Here is an 18488-nt window from a genome sequence, read left to right as displayed (position 1 = left end):
TATGTACAGATTCCGACAGTTATAATGCTATGAAAGGGTGCTGGATGTGGGGGATCTCGGACTCAGGAACCCGAGTAGCTTCGGTAGCTTTGATTAGCTTTTTGAGGATCTTTTGCTCATCAAGAGCATGGCAGTCTATCTCGGTTTTGTTGTTGGAGGCATCGTGGATAACGATCTTTGTTGGCACCTTGGCGATGTCATCCTTGGAAGTGGCTCTCACTCTAGTACAGAAGAAATCCACATTCTCATTGTGAAACTTCAAGGTGGGCAACTGTAGTTTCAAAAACTTTCTTAAGCCAGTACGAGGACCGATGATGTTCTTCTCTAATAGGATGACTTCGATCTTCTTTGTGTTGTCACCGAATCTGTAGGCATTCTTGGGGGTACCTGCAATCATGTTGATACGGCTAATTTGCTTGGCCAAAGACGATGTTGGCAAATTTTTGAACATTTTGGCCGACATCTTTGATGGTGTGGTTGAGAATGAAATCAGATTTTTTAGATTTTTCGCTGCCTCAACTTGGGCAGTTCCTACAGGACATCAAGTTTTGCAGCCCAAGAAGAATAGGTGGGGTGAAAGAACTAGAATTATTCATAAGTCTTGATGAAAAAGACACAAATATTTTATTGCTAACGCATCGAGAGAGCGAGTGCATTTCTTTGACTCGTCAAGGCGGCAATTGGGAGTGTACACCAGCTTTTGTAGGCTCTGGATGAAGAAGGTTTTCACCTTATTGATACAATTTTTGGTACTCTTTTCTGCCCCAGAGCATGCAAATTAGTGACATTGAGCTTTCAAATCTAACTAGCTCTTTTAGTTTAGAAGGTCGTATTGACAGATCCACGCATTCGCAGCCAGTCAATTTGCACCCCACAAAACCACTTCAACAAGAATTTCAAGGAAGATTTTCAATATCACATTTGACGAAAACTCATTGAGGAGAGCTATTCGATGATTTCTCTGTCACAATACATTTCACCAAAATCCTCTTTCTGATTGGGACGCTTCCGTGATACCGCGACTCGTTATCAGTCCTACACCTTCCACTGATTATGACTCTTCCACCTTTTCATCACGTGTAATACCTTATTCCGCTTCTACTTTCGTTTTGACTTTAGCAATTGAAAACGACATGAGAACCGCTACCCGTCTATTTGCCCCGGTGTCCAAAGCCGAGCGCTTCGTCCCTAAACTGGGTAGTTATCCCAAGGGCTACGTTGTTGGAGGAATTCATTGTGGAGTGAAGAAGAACAAAGATGCGCTAGACTTGGCCATGCTTCACAATGTTTCTGGCAATCCTAGTGTTGCTTCGGCAGTTTTCACCACCAACAAGTTCAAAGCCGCTCCAGTGCAGATTTCCTCCAAGTTGATCAAGGAAAAGAACGGTCAGATCAACTCCATCATTGTCAACTCAGGAAACGCCAATGCCGTGACAGGAACCCAGGGCTTGAAAGATGCACAGGATATGATCAGGGTGACCGATGCTGTTTTGGAAAATACGGAAGACTCCACCCTAGTGATGTCAACCGGTGTCATCGGCCAAAACTTACCGATTGATAACATATTGCAAGGCATTCCCAGATTGGGTCTCAGCAACTTGGGAGCCTCGCATGACCATTGGCTTGCTTGTGCCCAGGCCATTTGTACTACCGATACGTTTCCTAAGCTTGTGAGTAAGCAGTTTGAGATCAAGGGTAAGACCTACTCAATGGCTGGATTGGCAAAAGGTGCCGGCATGATTTGTCCCAACATGGCCACTCTTTTGGGATTCTTTGCTACTGATGCCCCAGTGACACAAAATGCATTGAATCAAATCGTCAAGTATGCGGTTGATCGCTCCTTTAACTCCATCTCCGTCGATGGAGACATGTCCACAAATGACACCATTGTTGCCATTGCCAATGGTGCCGCAGGTGGCGATTTGATTGACGCCTCGACTGAGACTGCCGAGGAATTCTCCATTCTTCGTGCCGAGGTGACCGACTTTGCGCAGCAGTTGGCTAAGTTGGTTGTTCGTGATGGTGAGGGTGCCACCAAATTCATCACCATCAAGGTCACAGACGCCTTGTCTTACCGCGAAGCCAAAGAGGTGGCGTCGACAATTGCAAACTCCTCTCTTTTTAAAACCGCCATGTTTGGTAATGATGCTAACTGGGGCAGAATCCTCTGCGCCGTTGGATACGCTGATGTTGGATCCAACTCTGTCAACCCACAAAGAACGACGGTTTCTTTCATTCCAAGCGATGGTAGCGAGCCCCTCCCTTTGTTGGTCAACGGTGAACCCGAGCAGGTGGATGAGGCCAGAGCTAGCGAGATATTGAAGGAAGAGGACTTAGAGGTGCAGATTTCCTTGGGTACTGGCGGTGGACAGGAAGCAACCTTTTGGACTTGTGATTTGACTCACGAATATGTGACCATCAACGCCGACTACCGCTCGTAGATAAACAGCACAAAATGCATATTACACTAGGTTCATGTAGATACCACCAATTCTTCACGCAGCTCCTGCACTAGTTAGTACTACTTCCATGAAGACGCTCCTAGAAGTGAAAAACCGGGATAATTTTCGCGGGTACGAGACAGGATATTTATATGTTCATCTTCTAGCGCTACGTGTGAATACATCGAAGTTTTCTGACGTGATTGTCACGGATTTCACCGGTAATCCCGATGTGGTGAGTGAATGGAGTCGCGTCAACGTGTTTGGAGGCCATGAGCTACCCCGTGATCAATTACTCAATCTTCAGGTGCCATTGGATGTCTTGAAAAGCCTCTGTTTGGACTACTCAGGCTGCTCTGACGGAAGAGCTCTTTTCAAAGGCATTGATGCACTTCACGAGGATTCCAATTGGATTGACGTCAGTACCCAATACTGCTTGGCCTACATCGAGGTGAAGCTCCGCAAGACTGTCAGCAAACTCACAGGCACAATCACAAGAGCCAGGATTGCTGATGTCGATCGTACTGCTGATATTAAGGCATTTTGGGAGAGATTCTTGTCCCTGCCATTGAGTGATATACCTGAGAGTGCTAGTCTCAGACCTTCTGACGTTGTGAGGAGGCTACAGGGAATTACATCCGGAACAGATCCAGACAAGTCCGTGGAAGCTCCAGTGAAGATTGAGCATCTGGACTCCGAGATTGATTCACAACACAACTTACAGGACATACTTGAACCGGCTTCACAATTCAGCCAAGGCGATCGCCAACAAGGCATTGCCCCGGGCCAATCAGCTATACGAGCACTGCAACAACTGCAGCTTCTGCAAACACTGCAGGTCCTTCCTCTGCAAATTGAACCGTCCCAACAAAATCCGGCTGCAGTTCAAGGGACTCAATTTTTAACCCAGATACCTCAATCGCAAACACAGGCAAGTGACAATAATGACGAAAAACTCCCGTTGCTGTTTACACTGGACTCGAATGGAAGCGTCAAAAACCACTACACTTTGGCAGAGCTCAGTGCAATTCCATTGCGCCCTGACAATAAGGTGTATACCACCCTGGCCATAGTAGCCGGTACCGTACCCAAGATATCCACCGTAATTTCAAAGGCATTTTCTAAAACACACGGTCATCTTGAATTGTCAGATCCAGGGGCATCATTCCTAGAGCTAGTGCTCACAGACGTTGAACCCATTGAACAGGGATGTAAGACGACCCTTTCCCAGAATAGTCTCTTGTCTGTTCATATTCCACCAAACGAGATCTCCCGATTTCTAGGAGGAGACTTCCCTGAGCAGCTATACACACAATTGCCAGCCATCGAAGACAAGTTTCAAAAGAGATCAGCCAGGAGCCTCTCATTCCAACTTACTCTATCCGACACAAACTGTGGATGTGTTTGGGTACCGCAGTCTCTTACATTGAACGACTTACTTTAACGAGAAGGCTCGCAAGGATCCAGTGTCATGGACCAACCTGATCTGGCTCCAGTCGCTGAAAAGTTAACATACTTTCATCAATTCCAGAAAAATGCCTTGCTAACTCGACAATAGGCCAGGGCAAGGCACGGAAAACTGGCAAGAAATGGCCATAGAGCGGGAGCTTGATTTCACCTCGGCGCCCATGGGTAATAGCCTCAACTATGGAACGAGCAACGTACAGAGGTTTCAATTCCGGTGCTAACCACCGCCATGGAGTTGCAACTCCGTCGAACATTGAAGTTCTCATCTGGCCTGGGCAGACGAGAAGAGTCTTGACACCGGTCAAACAGAGCAGGGGTGGACCTAGCTCGTACGTGAGCAGCTCATGAAGCGCCACCAAGCCAGACTTAGACGCTCCGTAAGCGCTTAGATACGCTGGAGACATGTACCCTAGCACTGAACCGACGGTAATGACATATCCACGTTTCTGTTGAAGCATTCCAGGAAGGAATGTCTTAATCGTGAAGAAGCTCAGAAGCAAGTTCACCCTGATGATCCTCTCAATCTCGTCACTGGATAAGGCCAAGACCGTCTTGCCGCTGGTGATACCTGCATTATTAACGAGAACAGTTGGTACCCCGACGGACTCCACAATTAGACTGTAGCAGCTCTGAACATCACCAATGTCACCCACATCACATCTGAAGTAATTGGCCGAAGGGATTCTTTCACTCTCCTGGGGAATATCAATATCCAATATGACCACCTTTGTATCTTTTTCAGCAAATTTGGATGCAATTGCTTTCCCTAGACCTGAGGAACCCCCAGTGACCACCACCACATCTTTGGTAGGATCAAACAGGTGTCCGACAACAAGGTGAGACATTTTTCTCAATTGGGCATGAGTGAAGTAAAAGCAGGAGTTAGCAAAAGAAGACATGGTAACGGTGAATAATGTGTTTGGGAGATTGTGGAAATGGCTGCAAAATGAGCCTACCCGCACCAGATCCTTCATGGTTGCAGATGAGCAGGATATCATCAGACCCCACAAAACAGCCGTGAGAATCACCCGAATTACTCCCCTGCTTCGAAATGTCCCAGACACCTCCACAAATTCTACGAATCAAGCGTAAAAGAGGGGAAGATCCTCTTCAAGCATTGATTTTGGAGGGACGCCAATCGTCAAAAAGATCTAAACCGGCTACTCCACGAGCCTCTGCTCACCCTTCTCCTTCTCGTGAGCAGCAAAACTGGTTATTTCACCTAGAACGTACGGAGGAATCCTCCCAAAATCAAGCAGATCTTGAGTCTCTATTGGCCGAATCCAAGAACGACAGGAAGGATGCTCGTCAGTTCGTCATTCCCAAGAAACATACCCTAGAGGACTCGCTCATCCCCAATGAGCTTACAGACATGGTGGCCAACTTCTTGACCGTCAATGAGCCCACGACACGGAAAAAGAGAAAGTCTGGAAAACCTGTGACTTCAGATCAACCCGAGACACCTGCTGCCCCCAAAGCACAGGCTGAATATGATACTTCAGATGACTACGTCTTTGACACCTACAAACTCTCTGCCCAGGAGCCATTGACCGAAGCAAACTACCCGAAATCTCAAATTGGCTATATCAGATTCTTTGACGATGAAAACTACGACCTCATGCAGCTGGACGACGACAGTGTTCCCAACAAGTCTGACGACGAGGACTCCAATGCAGAATCCTTCTATCAGAATGACTACCCAGAAGACGAAGACGCCGGTGCCTTCAGTGACAGCTACGCAAATTTTGAGGACGACATCGATGAAACGGGTGTGGTAGCACTAGAAACTCCAGAAGAGTTTGAAGGCACGAGTCAACTTCTGAGGGGAGCTGATGAATTCGATACCCTATACGACGACTTTATGAACAGAGCAGGTGAGTCTTATGACCCCGATGAAACGTTTGAGCGTCAGCGTTTCTTTGAGGATGAAGGCGATAACGAGTTAGCTATTCACCGTGACCGGATATTCTCCCGTTTACAAAAAATGATTGACGAGGAGTGATCTAGGAAAAGAAGTACTCGCTTTCGAGAACTTTGTCAATATCGAGCTTGCCAACTGGCGGCTCCGGGAGAATTCTCACAGGAACAAGCACCGGGGTATGCGTTTTAGGCGAGACATTCTGCTCTTCGCCCACGTCTGCGTCATATCGTTCAGCTAGAGTCTTACCGTTCTTGTTTTGGAACCAAAGGCGAGGTTTGTGCTCCTCAATCAAAGCCAAGACAGGTCTAGGGTTTTCTATCTCAACCCTTAGACTTTCATTGAAGGACATTTTTCCACGTCTCGTTTGCTCAGCACCGTATTGCTGCCTCATCAGTTGGAACGCTTCGACGAGAGCCGGACTTTCAGAGTTGTTCACCCACACTACTTGCATTGCATTTCGATTTGTGTAGATCATATCATCCCTCAAGTTTCGGATGATCTGTGAGTGATGAAGCCTCACAAATTCTTGCCGGATGATCTTGTTGAGTTTTGGAACATCACAAGCGTGAGTCCAAAAAGAATCATGCACCCCAGCAAAACTTAAACCCTGGCGATTGGCTTCGAGACAAGTCATTTGCAAATGAATTGCATCTAACGAATGAATGAAATTAGGAGCCACAGCGTTTAGCTGTTTCCTCAAGTTCATGTGGCTTACTCTTGATCTCTGCACCACGGAAACCTTCTGCAATGGTGTGACAATCTCTTTCTTCACATCATGTCGGTAGAGCTGCACAACCGGAAAACCCGAGAGGGAGCTCCACATCATTGGCTGATAGTGTTTCAGACCAAAGAAGTCGACCTTTTTTAAGGAATGCAAATTGTGACTTGAGAAGGATTTCAAACACCTCAAGCAATTGCGAAGCAACCAATCCTGAATGGCTTGGGCTCCCGAGAAAAGCTCCGTTATCGATTGAAGTACATTTCTGGCAATGTATGTGGCGATTTGGCTTTCAGTGTACTCGGAGGAGACGGTATTATGGGTTTTGTTAGTTAAACTCTCGATGTTCTCTTGGATCTGTCGAGCTGCACCGAAGTGTGTCACACCGTACACGGTGGTCATGACTGTTCGTTTTATGAGTTTTCTCAGAAGCAATGGCTGACTTATTCTCGCAATATCTTTGGTAGATTCATTTTCAACGTCATCAAGTATCTTCCTTTTTACGATTTCAAGAACCTTTAAGTAAATATCATTTCGATCTCCCGGAAGCAAATTGACTGATCTAGCTGCAGCTTCGTCACCGCCCAATGCGGCGTAATGTTGAAGACCATTGCATGTTCCATCTTGATGAACGGGGATTCTCGACATGTAGTCCGCATCCGATCCTCCAAAATTCTCTATCAGATGTATCTCCTTACAGAGAGCAAGACTTTGCCATGGGTTATCGCCTTTCGTCCACCACTGATCCCCATCGAATGGTCCACTTGCGGATGCAATGATGTTTCCCATGTTCTCCGACACGAATGCAATGGATTGTTCCATATCGAGCTTAGCTTTAGAGTAAAGGTTCGCAAGTTGGTACTTGATCCACTTGTATCCATGCGGTCCCAATGGTTTTGCATCCCAGAACATCAACATCGATCTTATCATATCTTCGTTATGATGGGAAAGAAAGGAAACAGCTGGGTAAACTCTTCCACGAAAATCAACATTATGTGGCAAGTATAGAACATCACCATTGTCAGCGTAACATGAAGCGACCTTGTTCATGAGCTCGTAGGAAATCCTGTTTCCTCGAAGTCCAAAGTACTCATTCTCAGCCTCCCGCTTATGCTTGTAATAAGCCCTCCTGTGACCCTCGTATTCAGAGTCCGATTCGTAAAGACTTTTTTTTGGCATTTCAAAGAACGGGGGATGCAATTCGCTCAATGGCGGTGGTATCAGGAGGAATCCTTCAGGCTTTTTGAGGCACTCCGTGAATATGTCCAGCATTTCCTTGTTGATGGTCCAGGGAAGCGACCCAAGTTGAGTTAAAACGTCATAAAGCGATTGAAGTTGTCCTGTGGCATGAGCCTTGTTGATGTACTTCGAAGTAGTCTGTTCGTCTGAAGAGCGAACCATCGGAGCCAACCCTTCCAAATAGCCCCCATGTGTTGGTGAGGTCCACTTCTCAGGCGGACATAGCATTGGCAAAAGCACCGAACCGCTATGTAGAAGGTCCTTGTAGGATTGAAAAAGAATGATTATCTCCTGGTTGAGGCTGATTATGCCCATTCTATGGTAAGGAGAGCTATCTTGAGTAGACTTCGCATACCCTACAGAGAATAGAGGCTGACCATGCGAGCTTTTTGATAGCATCTCGCTGTCTGTAGGTAGTTTGCAGCTTTCTGTGGCGAGTTTTATGATGCCACAGAAGAACTCAATGGAGTCGTCCTCATTAAGATAGTGATTGAGCTGTTGCGATACGGGTTTTAGTTCAGGATCCAGACGAATTGATTGCTTGAGCGAGGTCAGCATTGCTTTGGCTAACTTCAACGTTCCAACCAGTCCTGACTTGAGTGTTGCCGAAAGCATACTGGTAAGTACTATGGATGCAAGCTTCTCGGCGGGATAGGTAGTGTAAAAGAATGCAAATTTTGAAAGGCTTCGATTAGTCTCTGTATCAAGAGCTTTGATATTCTCGCAAATAGCAGCGTTCCACTGCAGTAGCCAATGCCTGTGAACTATGCTGAACTTTTGAAATGTACTTTCTTGACGCTTGGGAGCGAGTGAGTCCTGAAGAGCGCCGCAGTATTTTTCCACCTCTATTTGGCGGAGCCTATTATGATTAAGGTAGGCATCTATGAAATCGTTTCTTTGGGATTGGGGTAGAGAGTCATAGATCTCATGCATGGGACGATTGTCACCGTCGAATTGAAACCTCGAAGATGATATAAAGTCACAGAGACTGGTGAAGCTCATCGAGCCGTTTTTGTTCAAGAATGGTTGAACATCTAACTTTTTCTCGGAAAGCTCCGACTTTGCTTTGAGATTGGGCCAAAGGGCTCGAAATGAGTCCGTGAGCTCTGAATACTCACTTGCAACCACCTGCTCGAAAGACTGAGGAGTTATCCCATACTTTTCAGCAAGATATATGGTCAACTTTCTTGCTCTTTGACGTCTCAATGCATGCTTTTTGGATAACTTATCGAAATGTCTGCAATATGCCACTAGTAGGTGTATACGGAGTTGGGTCAACTGATCTTGCAGGACATTCAGTACGACATAACCAGGAAGCAGTTCAACCATATCTTTGACGTTTCCAAGCTCATTGAATTCTCTTTCTGAGCCATCGGATGTGGATGCAAAATGTGCTACTAAGGTGCTCAAGCACGATACATAGAGTTGCACATTTCGAGCAAACGAAGTATGGGTCCTGTTGACCTTGCACTTATCTCTGAACTTGCCTAGTAGATCGAAGGCCTGATTGAAGTCTCTCTGGAATACGGCTTGGAGGTAATGGTTGACTCTTATTCTTGTATCGTAGTTGGTGATGGTGAACCGTTTTTGCTCACTGGCGATGCTATTGACGGTGTCAATGAAGTCTGTGTTCAAGGCATTTCGAGGATCTGAACGTTCCAACTGTGGTCTTAGAGGCTCAAGCTTGGGTACCGAGGATAGGAGCCTTGAAATACGTCGAAGCATTTGAACATAGTAGTATGGACTGTATTGTACTGTATGAGATGGCGATGGTCTGCTACTGGATTATTCAGAGGTGATCTTGAAGGTCAACAATAACATCTTTATGATGAAGTTAGTCTACAAAACGTCTTTTATATCTGTTTCTGATTTTCGTTTGTGTCTTTGGTATTCTATTTTACAGTGATGGAGTTTATGAGGGAACTGGCAGCTCAATTCACGTAGGATCAACAGGTTTTCCTAGGCTTTGGCTTCAGGCATCACGTTCCATGTCATTTCCCGACTTGAAATTCCAGAAATGCTTGCTCTAGTTGTTGATGGTGGTCTGGATGTTGAAGATGACCGCAGGGAACTGGGAAATCTCAGCCGCAACATACGCTTCTATGCCAAAGCTCATCAAAACTCCACGAATGAGGCCACAAGAGAACCATAGATACGTACGTGCCTTATTGATAGAGTCTGGAAGGCCCTTGGAGCTGTTCAATCCAGAGATAAGCCTGTGGTCGTTATCTATAAGCACAAACGTACCTCTGTGGTTCGTTCGGAGGTTGTCCATCTGCTTATTGAAGAGACTCTTCCAGACATCACGACACACAAACTTCATGATGTCCAAGATATCAACGATCTTGTTAAGCTGGCCTGCTGTCTTGTACATCAACACCTCAGTGAGACGAAGACCAGTGGCATACCCGTATGACTCGATCCTCAACGTGGCCTCATCTTGACTCAAGTGCTCTGACTCGAAAATGGCAACTTTACCAGGCAAGTCATCCGGCAATCGCAGAAGAGGAGTGTCTATTCTTGTCTGGGAGTCTGTTGTATGGCCTTGCAGTTGCCTTTTTTCACCGGTGAGGTGGGACACTCTCAACGAAAGTGGCACAATTTCTTGAAGAAGCAAGTCGAGGCAAACGCCATTGACTTGTTTTTGGGAATCTAGCACGTCCATAAGGAAAGTATAGTAAAGCTGTACACTTTGATCTGATACCGCTTTCCTATTTTGGCGCGGGAGGTGTAGGTTTCTAGGACCCAGACGGCAGTGCTACTTGGAGAATATGAACAAGTGCTAATACTTACTTTCTAGGGATTGCTAACGATGACGCTTGTGAAATGATATAAACGCTTTATTTCTGGACTCTTGTCTTTCTCTCATCATCTATACTCTTCCTAGGCAGCTTCCCACCATGACGTTACGACACAGCTCCAGTTTTGCAGCCATTTCCCTGACAGGAGTCAGATGCACAGAGACTTCCAGTAGGAAGCCAGAAACATCAGAGAACTTACAAAAGTCAAAATCATGGCCTTTGAGAACACAACTAGCTGAAAAAGTCAGTCCAAAGGCGTCCACAGCCGGCTCGAAACGGAGTAACCGTAGAAGTCCAGCTGAATCGATCAACACCACCAGAAGCAACGATAGCATTTTTGAAAGGACAAATGGCTCACAGACAACAGCTCGAAAAACACTGACCAGAGCCACCACACCGCCTTCAACCATCAGAGAACCCTTTGAGCCGGGATGGTTAGGCAACACAAAGCTGGTCTATATCATGGACGAATTGATCAACACAGAAGAGGCATTTGTGACGTCGTTGCAAATTCTCAGAGATCACGTCATTGAGCCTTATCTCCAGAGATGCAAGTTACGTGGATGCCGTTGCTTTGCACTTGAGGTACTAGCACAGACTGCCTCGTATATTCTAGAGATGCACAAGCTGTTGCTTCACTTGAGAGACCAGGATTTCCTTGACAGAGTCACATTTAATCTTCGACACACCGAGACGTACGTGCGGTACTATGTGAATGCTGATGCATTTTCATACCTTGTGTTGAATGAAACCTCGAACTTCACCACTGAGTTCACCAATTCTGTGCTCCACAATCTTGAAAGCAAGAACAGTTCTGAAAACGCGGGCAAGCTTGACCTTTCGATTCTTCTGTTGGTGCAAAAACCAATGGCAAGAATAGTGAAGTACCAGCTACTCATTGCACTGCTTTCGAAGGCCAATCCCGAGAACGAAAGCATCAGACGGCTGCTCACATGTGTCAGAATGTCTCTTACGAAGATCAACTGCAAGTTGGACAGAGTGGTTAACAGCACTGAAAGAACACAGTCACTTTCAGAGATTGTGCGTTTTGATCAGACAGCTGGCCAGTGTCCACTGTACTATGGTCAATTGAGATTTGCATCTGTTTCGTCAATTGCCTGGCCAAAGTTCAAGAGAAGCTTGACTATGCAGAAGACAGTGGCACTTCTCTTATTCTTTGAAAGAAACTTGGTGATCTGCGACTATCGTTCTGGAATGAGAAGAAAGACCCCACTCCTCGTTCTTCCGTACGACGCTTGCAGTATTGTCAAGAATCATCAAGACTTTGATGGTGGACTCACATACCATAGTCAACTGTGCATCAAGCTTCGATACCACTACCAAGATTGCGAGTACGAGGCGATCCTTGGCTTTCCCAACCTGGACGCCAGAGTCGAGGCACTTTCATCGTTCCCAAATGTGCCTCGGTCAAGCTTCAGTTATGGAGTAGAGAGTTTCTTGCCTGATACTGTTGCACCCAGCGATATCAAGATTGAGTCAACTGGCGTGGCCCAAAGAAAATACCAGCAATGCTACTTTAGGAAGGTGATCGAGTATCAAGCAAGGGGGCCGCTGGAGAGATTCTTCAAGTCAAGGACTATGAGGAGACTACTTCGAAGCGATTGAGTGATCTTGAGGTCGACATTCATCGATTATTTGTGAATATCCTCGAAGACAGCGGAATGGGACTATTGAAAGAGCAGAGACATTTTTGAAAATTTTGTGAAGTGGTCGATTTGGAGAAGTCAGTATGATGCCTGTCAAGCACTCGGACATGTAGGCGTTGCTCGGCAAATCCTATGTAGCATTTGCAGCCATAGATAAGCATACCAGGGAAGAGCGAAAAGCTCAAGAGATAAGAAAATATAAGAAATAATTGGAAAATATTCGTAAAAACCCCATTTTTTTTTTGACTTGAGCTCCCCAAAAATGACCCTGTGGCTCGTGGCCGTTTTTGCAACCCCGAACCTACAGTCCGGCTTGGTCCAAAGCCCTGGGCCGTTAACCGTTGAGACTCAAACTATAATGCCAAATAACAAAACGTATCAAAATCGAATCTGGCAAATAAGAAAAATGCAGTCCATTGCTTAAGTCCGAGAAGGCCTTGTTTTTCATATTTTATTTGCTCAATGGCTTTCCACAATTGCCTGGGCTGGCTGGGGTCCCCAGAAATTATGAGTCGCCCAGAGCTTAATCGGCAGAACCAGCAGGACCCGTGTTCTCGCTCCCGGGTCGGTAGTCAGCCAGCCGTTCTGAAATGTACTTACGTGAGTCGCGTTCACTATGGTGCTGGCTCGGTTTGAATGGGGATGAAGTGCGTAAATTGTGGTACAATCCGGTGGCCGCCTCGCGCTCTGATTGGCCCAGACTGCAGATTCGAGGGCGTGAGCATGGTAAATGCACGAGAGACGCACCGGTTCTTTTTTTTTTTTTTTTTTTTTCTGTTTGCCTCCGGCCTCCGTAGCGAGAATACACCAACAGGAAAATTACCTACAAACAAGACCAAAAAAAAAAAAAAACTGAGATACTCCACCACTTACCTACTACTACCTTTTTCCACCAAAAAGTCAACGCTGAAAGCTACACACGTCCTTTATTCGCATATTTTTGCTAAAGAGCTCCTTTGGTCGTCACGACAAATTCATTTAAGTCAATTTTTTTTTTAGTGTTTTTTTTATCGAGCCGGACAGAAGAAAAAATAAAAAAGCACCCAGCACCAACCCTCCCCGGTCCTACTTCCTATCGAACATTGAATAAGGACCTAGCATTTCCATCACTAATAAGGCTCATCCCTCTTCACGTCATCGGAGAGATATCTGCCTCTTTCAATCATACTTTCAACTTATCGCTTAGCCCCACCAAACCCACCACCTTTCATTCTCCCAGGGGCCAACCATCAGATGACTTCTGAAACAAACCTACAATTTGCCCCCACAGGTCCCATGATGAACCCTAATGTAAATTCGGGCTCCACGTTACCAGGCCAGTCGAACCTTCTTTCAGGCTCCTTCTCCTCCATGTCACAACCGTCTAGTGCCAACCAGCCGCCTTCATCGGGCTCCATACTGCAGCAACTGTTTCCTTTGAAAGTTCTTAATGTTCCAGCTGACTTGTCCGAGAGAGAAGCTCAGCTCATCTTTGCATTGGTGCATGACGATGTCGCCAGTGTCGAGCTCAAGGACCAGGTTATTACCGCCAACTTCAAGACCTTGAACACCTGCATTACTACCGGAAAGCTCCTTGAGAACAAGCCAATCTTTGGCTCAAATCTGCCGCAAGTGAACGTTGAATACGACGCCAATGTGCCCCTCGCAGCCACAACAGGCGCTTTCAACAACATGATATTGTCTAACTCTGGCATTTCTCCACCATCCTCGCATCCTGTTCCACTGGCCGCCCAGCTCCTATCGGGCTCACAGTCAAGTCAGGGGGGTCAAGTCGGCCCTGGTACTTTCGACTCATTCCAGAAGCGCAAGTCAGTTGGAAACCAGAGATCCCGATTCCTTTTCAGTGACCCATTCTCAGGTACAACCACTCCAACCAATGCCAACCCTCCCGCCGGATCTATTGACTTGAGCGATATCACTGGCAAGTCCATACTCATGATGGAATCGCATAATGATGCCAGAGAGTACGAGAACCTTGTTCGCGACCCTTGGTCCTCGCAACCATCGAATTCTCTTGGCTTTGGCTCAAACCCCGAGACCCCTGGAATGAATGTTCCAAACTCATTTGAATGGGGTGTCTCATCGAACAATCAACAGCCATCTCAGCCCTCTCTGGGTCAGCTGTCCCAACAGCAGGGCCAGTCTTCCCAGCAACTGCAGGCAAACCAGCAGGGAACCCAGGGAAAACAAGCGGGCTCCCAATCAAATGTCCCTGCCTCGCTGTCTTCTGCAGCACCAGGGTCCCTTAATGGAGAGAGAAGAAGAACTTCATCCGCATTTTTTAATAACGGCTCAGGCTCACAGACTCAGGCTCAGTCTGGAACCCAGCCTCAACCTCAACAACAGCCTCAGACTGTGGCAGCCATCTTGTCTCAGGGGCCAACGCAGTCTAACGGCAATAATTTGGCACCATTATCGATCCCATCTAACTCAATTAATAGAAATGGGCCTCCATCCGCATCGTCTGCGTCTGGAGCTCAACAGGCAGGCCCTTCATCTCAGCCAAACTCAGCAACAACACCAACTAGTGCTGCTAGATCGTCTACCAAGGACGTTCCTGACTTGTCATTGTTGGCACGTGTGCCACCACCAGCTAATCCTGCTGACCAAAACCCTCCTTGCAACACTTTATACGTTGGTAACCTTCCACCTGATGCTACTGAGGCTGAGCTCAGGACATTATTCTCCCCTCAGAAGGGTTTCAGAAGATTGTCCTTCAGAACGAAGAATCAGTCTTCTAGCTCTAGCTCTAGCTCATCTTCTCACAACCACGGTCCTATGTGTTTCGTTGAGTTTGAAGACGTGGCTCATGCCACCATTGCATTGGCTGAATTGTACGGGAGAGCTTTGCCTAGACCAAACGGCAGCAATGGCAAAGGCGGTATCAGATTGTCTTTCTCAAAGAATCCCTTGGGAGTCAGAGGTCCTGGAAATCCAAGAAGGTCATCTTCCCAGCAGGGTTCCAACAACGGTACCAACAACAATGTTGGTAACTTTGGCTACCAAAATTTTCATTAAGAAGGACACCAACGGGATTGCATCACTAATCTTATGACTGTTCCGCATCATCATTCCATCATTTTGAGCTTTTTAACTTAGCTCATCAACGCTCATCGTCATGCTCCCCATTACAGTTCATTTATCATTCTTGTCATCGATATAATCATTACCCTCGTCATCATCGTCATCTACCTTACGATTCATGTTTCTGGTTACATCTTGTTTAGCCCATGCCCTGTATTATTTTAAACTATTCATCGCAATACTATGTTATAGCTGTTTTATAATTAAAGTGAACTAATTTTCTCTTGAAGTGATTAAATGTATCGATAGTGTGATTACGATCCAGAACCCAAACTCCGATTTTTATTCAAACTTAACACACCAAATAACCATACCTATTTAATTTCTACTCTTATTTTTGTCAAAGCGCTTCCCCTGATCACTTGGGTAAGAGATCTATCAAATCTCTGGTCTGCGCATATACTTCTGTGAGCCATTTAGATTCCAAGAGAGACCCAGTTGTACAACGCTTCTCCGGATCAGGATGAAGAGCCCGTAGAATGTGTCCTCGAGCGTTATAATGGAGCTTCTTGAAATGAGACAACGCAGGATTCAGTGGATCACTAAAGCTGCGGTCGTTGAGCTTATCGACCAAAGCAACTAGATGCTTTTCGCTTTCAGGATACTTCTGAATGTACTTCTCCATTGTTCTGTTTTTGTCATCCGAAACAGTGTTGGAGCTAGACCAGGGCACAAACATTAGGAAGACTTGGAAGTAGACAACACCGAGAGCCCAGATATCTAGAGCCTTGAAGTTGATCTTCAACAAATCAAGCTCTTTACCCTCATTTTGTTCTCTTTCGTACCGGAAAAGCTCAGGCGCCTTGAAAGAAGTTGTTCCGCAGGAGATTTCATTCAACGACGCGTGTTCAACGGTCTTGGTGAGGTCGACAGAGTAGCCAAAGTCGTTTAGCTTGAGCATACCCTTGGAGTCTATAAGGAAGTTTTCTGGCTTGATATCACGATGGGCAATATCATGGCGATGTAAAAAGTCAACCGCCTTGACCATCTGCTTGAAAGTTGCATCCCTGAGGTTCAGCGATACCTCCACTTTCTTGGCTCTGAAGGTGCAAAGATGGTCCAACAAGTCTCCATGGAGGTAGTACGGTATTATAAGGGAAAGCTCCTCGGAATCCTGGGATCTAGCGACGTCCAAAACGTCAACCACCAGCTTACTGGCGGTACATTTTCTCAAATTATCAAACTCTCTAAGGACCAGGGCTCTATAGGTCTCGGAAGTTTGCGTTTTCTGGAACTTGACGGTTTTGATAACCACAACAACGGTTCCCTTTGCATCGGAACCCTTGAAAATGATGCCGTTGGCACCGTCGAAGATAGGTTTACTAGCCAAAGTGACGTAGTCCTCGCCAATAACCAGCTTCCCTGGTTCCGTAGCGGGCTCTAGCGCCGAAAGGCAATCCATGCAGTTGAAAGACGACGAAGCTGAGCGAGAAAGCGCCGTGTCCTTGGCCGAGGTCGACACTGAACGGGTTCTAGTCATTGGTTCACCCGCGTTGTTCAGCGACACGGGCCTGAAGGTGGAGGAGCCCGCTGTGGACGGCGAGCCTTTCGGAGTTAGCGTTTTGGAAGATTTCTTCAGCTCTGAACGGTCCGATTTCTTCATTTTCGGCACCAGGTCCAGCGTTAGCCGGCGGTGTATCGAAGATAGCATCTTCACAATATAGCGATGGGAGTCAGTAGGGCGGTTGTTTTGCGTGCGAGCGATGGAACAACAAGGGACACTTGAAGCTTAATCTCAAAAAAGTTGTGGAAGCAAAAGCAAAGTAAAAAACAGCCGGGGGTGGGGGATGGGCATTAATAAACGCTACCAAAGGACTTCGGCGGTATGTAGGAAGTAGCGCTTCTTCGCGGGGTGAAATGGGGCTGACTTGCACAGGCAAGGTAGAGAGGGCTATTGAAGAAGAGTCAGGAGAGCAAGCGAGGGCGGGATTTTTGTGATTTTTTTTTTTTTTTTAAAAAAAAGGCGAATTCAAATAATTTTGTGACTTCACTGACGACGGGGTTTTTTTTTGCCCCATCTTGGTTGCAACTTCCTTGCTGCGCGGTAGGTCTGACGTAGGGGTACCGAAGCGATTGTATGCAAAGGCCTAATGGAAAAAGAGCCGGATAGACGGTCCGATAGAGATACCGGGCTAAAGGGCCAAATTCTTGAAAGCTGGAAAAGCATGACCTTGGTGGATTTCTTGCTTGAAAAGCCACGATCGACATATTATTGTGGCCAAGGCCGTAAGACGATCGCGAGCGTTCTGAAAGTAAGGTTTCGTTTTTTTTTTTCCAATAAGCGTTGCTGCAGAGTCCTCGGCACTCACTACAACCACTCGGTGTGGGGAGCCCCGATAATGGCTTTTTTTCTAAAGTGTAATTCCGTTGCAATTTCTTTTCTGACCGTTTTTAACTACTTTGGCAAACCTGCTTTTTCGCCTCTATCGGATGGTGCAGGGGTCAGCACGCAATGATTTACGACCAATATGCTCTACTCCAGACGCATTATGGAATAATTAGCCGAACCACCGGACCAAAAAAAAATAGGACCCGGTTTGGGATCTGCAAAAAAGCCCTTGCTTGCAAATTATGGTGTGGCGCCTCGATCGAATATTTCTCGGCTGTCTCCTCACCTTATTGTCAGTTACCCCCTGGTCTCCACCAGGGCTCCTGGCTTCCACGGCACTTAGCGGATCTTGGGGTACCCCGTATATTTAGATCGTCAGCTTTGCAGCCATACGCCGTTGGGGGAGCCTCACATACGTCAATTGACTAAGATGTGCAGATGCAAGGCCATTGCATTGAATGGGCCAGGGTCCAAGTGGTGAAAATTCGGCTTCCATAGTGCAGTGGTTGTATGGTAGGGAAGTAGCCTAGGGGACGAATCTCCGATATAACTTATCACCAGTTGGGATTAGGAGAGTCAATTGATATCAACACCACCAATAACTGTATTTGTCTTATATACGTATTTGTCTTATATATGTATTTGTTTCCCTGGAAGCCCCTCTACAGCATGCCGAGGTGACCCCAGACTTCATACGCACTGGAAGATCAGACCCACCGGGTCTCTAAGCCTCTAACGGGTTCCACCAAATTATCACCCACAATTGCTTATCAGCAAATTTGGGGTAATTCACAAAATCGATTGAATGAAACTTCCAGTAG

General features: G+C 46.3%; 10 protein-coding genes across 10 annotated transcripts; 5 read left to right on the top strand and 5 right to left on the bottom strand.

The window, feature by feature from the left end:
* Nucleotides 1-19: 19 nt before the first annotated feature.
* On the bottom strand, nucleotides 20-463 carry C7M61_003441 (mitochondrial 54S ribosomal protein MRP49; the record flags this gene model as incomplete). The annotated part of the gene is made up of 1 exon (XM_024858780.1): nucleotides 20-463. One exon carries the CDS (start codon nucleotides 461-463, stop codon nucleotides 20-22), a length of 444 nt encoding a protein of 147 aa, XP_024712867.1.
* Nucleotides 464-1133: 670 nt separating this feature from the next.
* Nucleotides 1134-2441, top strand: ECM42 (glutamate N-acetyltransferase; the record flags this gene model as incomplete). The annotated part of the gene is made up of 1 exon (XM_024858779.1): nucleotides 1134-2441. The coding sequence occupies one exon, from the start codon at nucleotides 1134-1136 to the stop codon at nucleotides 2439-2441; it is 1308 nt and encodes a 435-aa protein (XP_024712866.1).
* An 88-nt stretch (nucleotides 2442-2529) lies between these two features.
* C7M61_003439 (uncharacterized protein) lies at nucleotides 2530-3885 on the top strand (the record flags this gene model as incomplete). Its single annotated transcript, XM_024858778.1, has 1 exon — nucleotides 2530-3885. One exon carries the CDS (start codon nucleotides 2530-2532, stop codon nucleotides 3883-3885), a length of 1356 nt encoding a protein of 451 aa, XP_024712865.1.
* A 25-nt stretch (nucleotides 3886-3910) lies between these two features.
* C7M61_003438 (short-chain dehydrogenase/reductase) lies at nucleotides 3911-4807 on the bottom strand (the record flags this gene model as incomplete). Its single annotated transcript, XM_024858777.1, has 1 exon — nucleotides 3911-4807. One exon carries the CDS (start codon nucleotides 4805-4807, stop codon nucleotides 3911-3913), a length of 897 nt encoding a protein of 298 aa, XP_024712864.1.
* Nucleotides 4808-4959: 152 nt separating this feature from the next.
* On the top strand, nucleotides 4960-5854 carry C7M61_003437 (uncharacterized protein; the record flags this gene model as incomplete). Its single annotated transcript, XM_024858776.1, has 2 exons — nucleotides 4960-5807; nucleotides 5851-5854. 2 exons carry the CDS (start codon nucleotides 4960-4962, stop codon nucleotides 5852-5854), a joined length of 852 nt encoding a protein of 283 aa, XP_024712863.1.
* Nucleotides 5855-5911: 57 nt separating this feature from the next.
* C7M61_003436 (uncharacterized protein) lies at nucleotides 5912-9511 on the bottom strand (the record flags this gene model as incomplete). The annotated part of the gene is made up of 1 exon (XM_024858775.1): nucleotides 5912-9511. One exon carries the CDS (start codon nucleotides 9509-9511, stop codon nucleotides 5912-5914), a length of 3600 nt encoding a protein of 1199 aa, XP_024712862.1.
* Nucleotides 9512-9812: 301 nt separating this feature from the next.
* TRS33 (Trs33p) lies at nucleotides 9813-10451 on the bottom strand (the record flags this gene model as incomplete). Its single annotated transcript, XM_024858774.1, has 1 exon — nucleotides 9813-10451. One exon carries the CDS (start codon nucleotides 10449-10451, stop codon nucleotides 9813-9815), a length of 639 nt encoding a protein of 212 aa, XP_024712861.1.
* Nucleotides 10452-10686: 235 nt separating this feature from the next.
* Nucleotides 10687-12213, top strand: C7M61_003434 (uncharacterized protein; the record flags this gene model as incomplete). Its single annotated transcript, XM_024858773.1, has 1 exon — nucleotides 10687-12213. The coding sequence occupies one exon, from the start codon at nucleotides 10687-10689 to the stop codon at nucleotides 12211-12213; it is 1527 nt and encodes a 508-aa protein (XP_024712860.1).
* A 1274-nt stretch (nucleotides 12214-13487) lies between these two features.
* On the top strand, nucleotides 13488-15272 carry WHI3 (mRNA-binding protein; the record flags this gene model as incomplete). The annotated part of the gene is made up of 1 exon (XM_024858772.1): nucleotides 13488-15272. The coding sequence occupies one exon, from the start codon at nucleotides 13488-13490 to the stop codon at nucleotides 15270-15272; it is 1785 nt and encodes a 594-aa protein (XP_024712859.1).
* Nucleotides 15273-15696: 424 nt separating this feature from the next.
* On the bottom strand, nucleotides 15697-16941 carry C7M61_003432 (uncharacterized protein; the record flags this gene model as incomplete). Its single annotated transcript, XM_024858771.1, has 1 exon — nucleotides 15697-16941. The coding sequence occupies one exon, from the start codon at nucleotides 16939-16941 to the stop codon at nucleotides 15697-15699; it is 1245 nt and encodes a 414-aa protein (XP_024712858.1).
* Between the last annotated feature and the right edge of the window lie 1547 nt (nucleotides 16942-18488).

This window comes from Candidozyma pseudohaemuli (genome assembly GCF_003013735.1).
Source record: "Candidozyma pseudohaemuli strain B12108 chromosome Unknown scaffold00009, whole genome shotgun sequence".
Classification (NCBI taxonomy): domain Eukaryota; kingdom Fungi; phylum Ascomycota; class Pichiomycetes; order Serinales; family Metschnikowiaceae; genus Candidozyma; species Candidozyma pseudohaemuli.
This window is presented reverse-complemented; position numbering and strand designations above follow the sequence as displayed.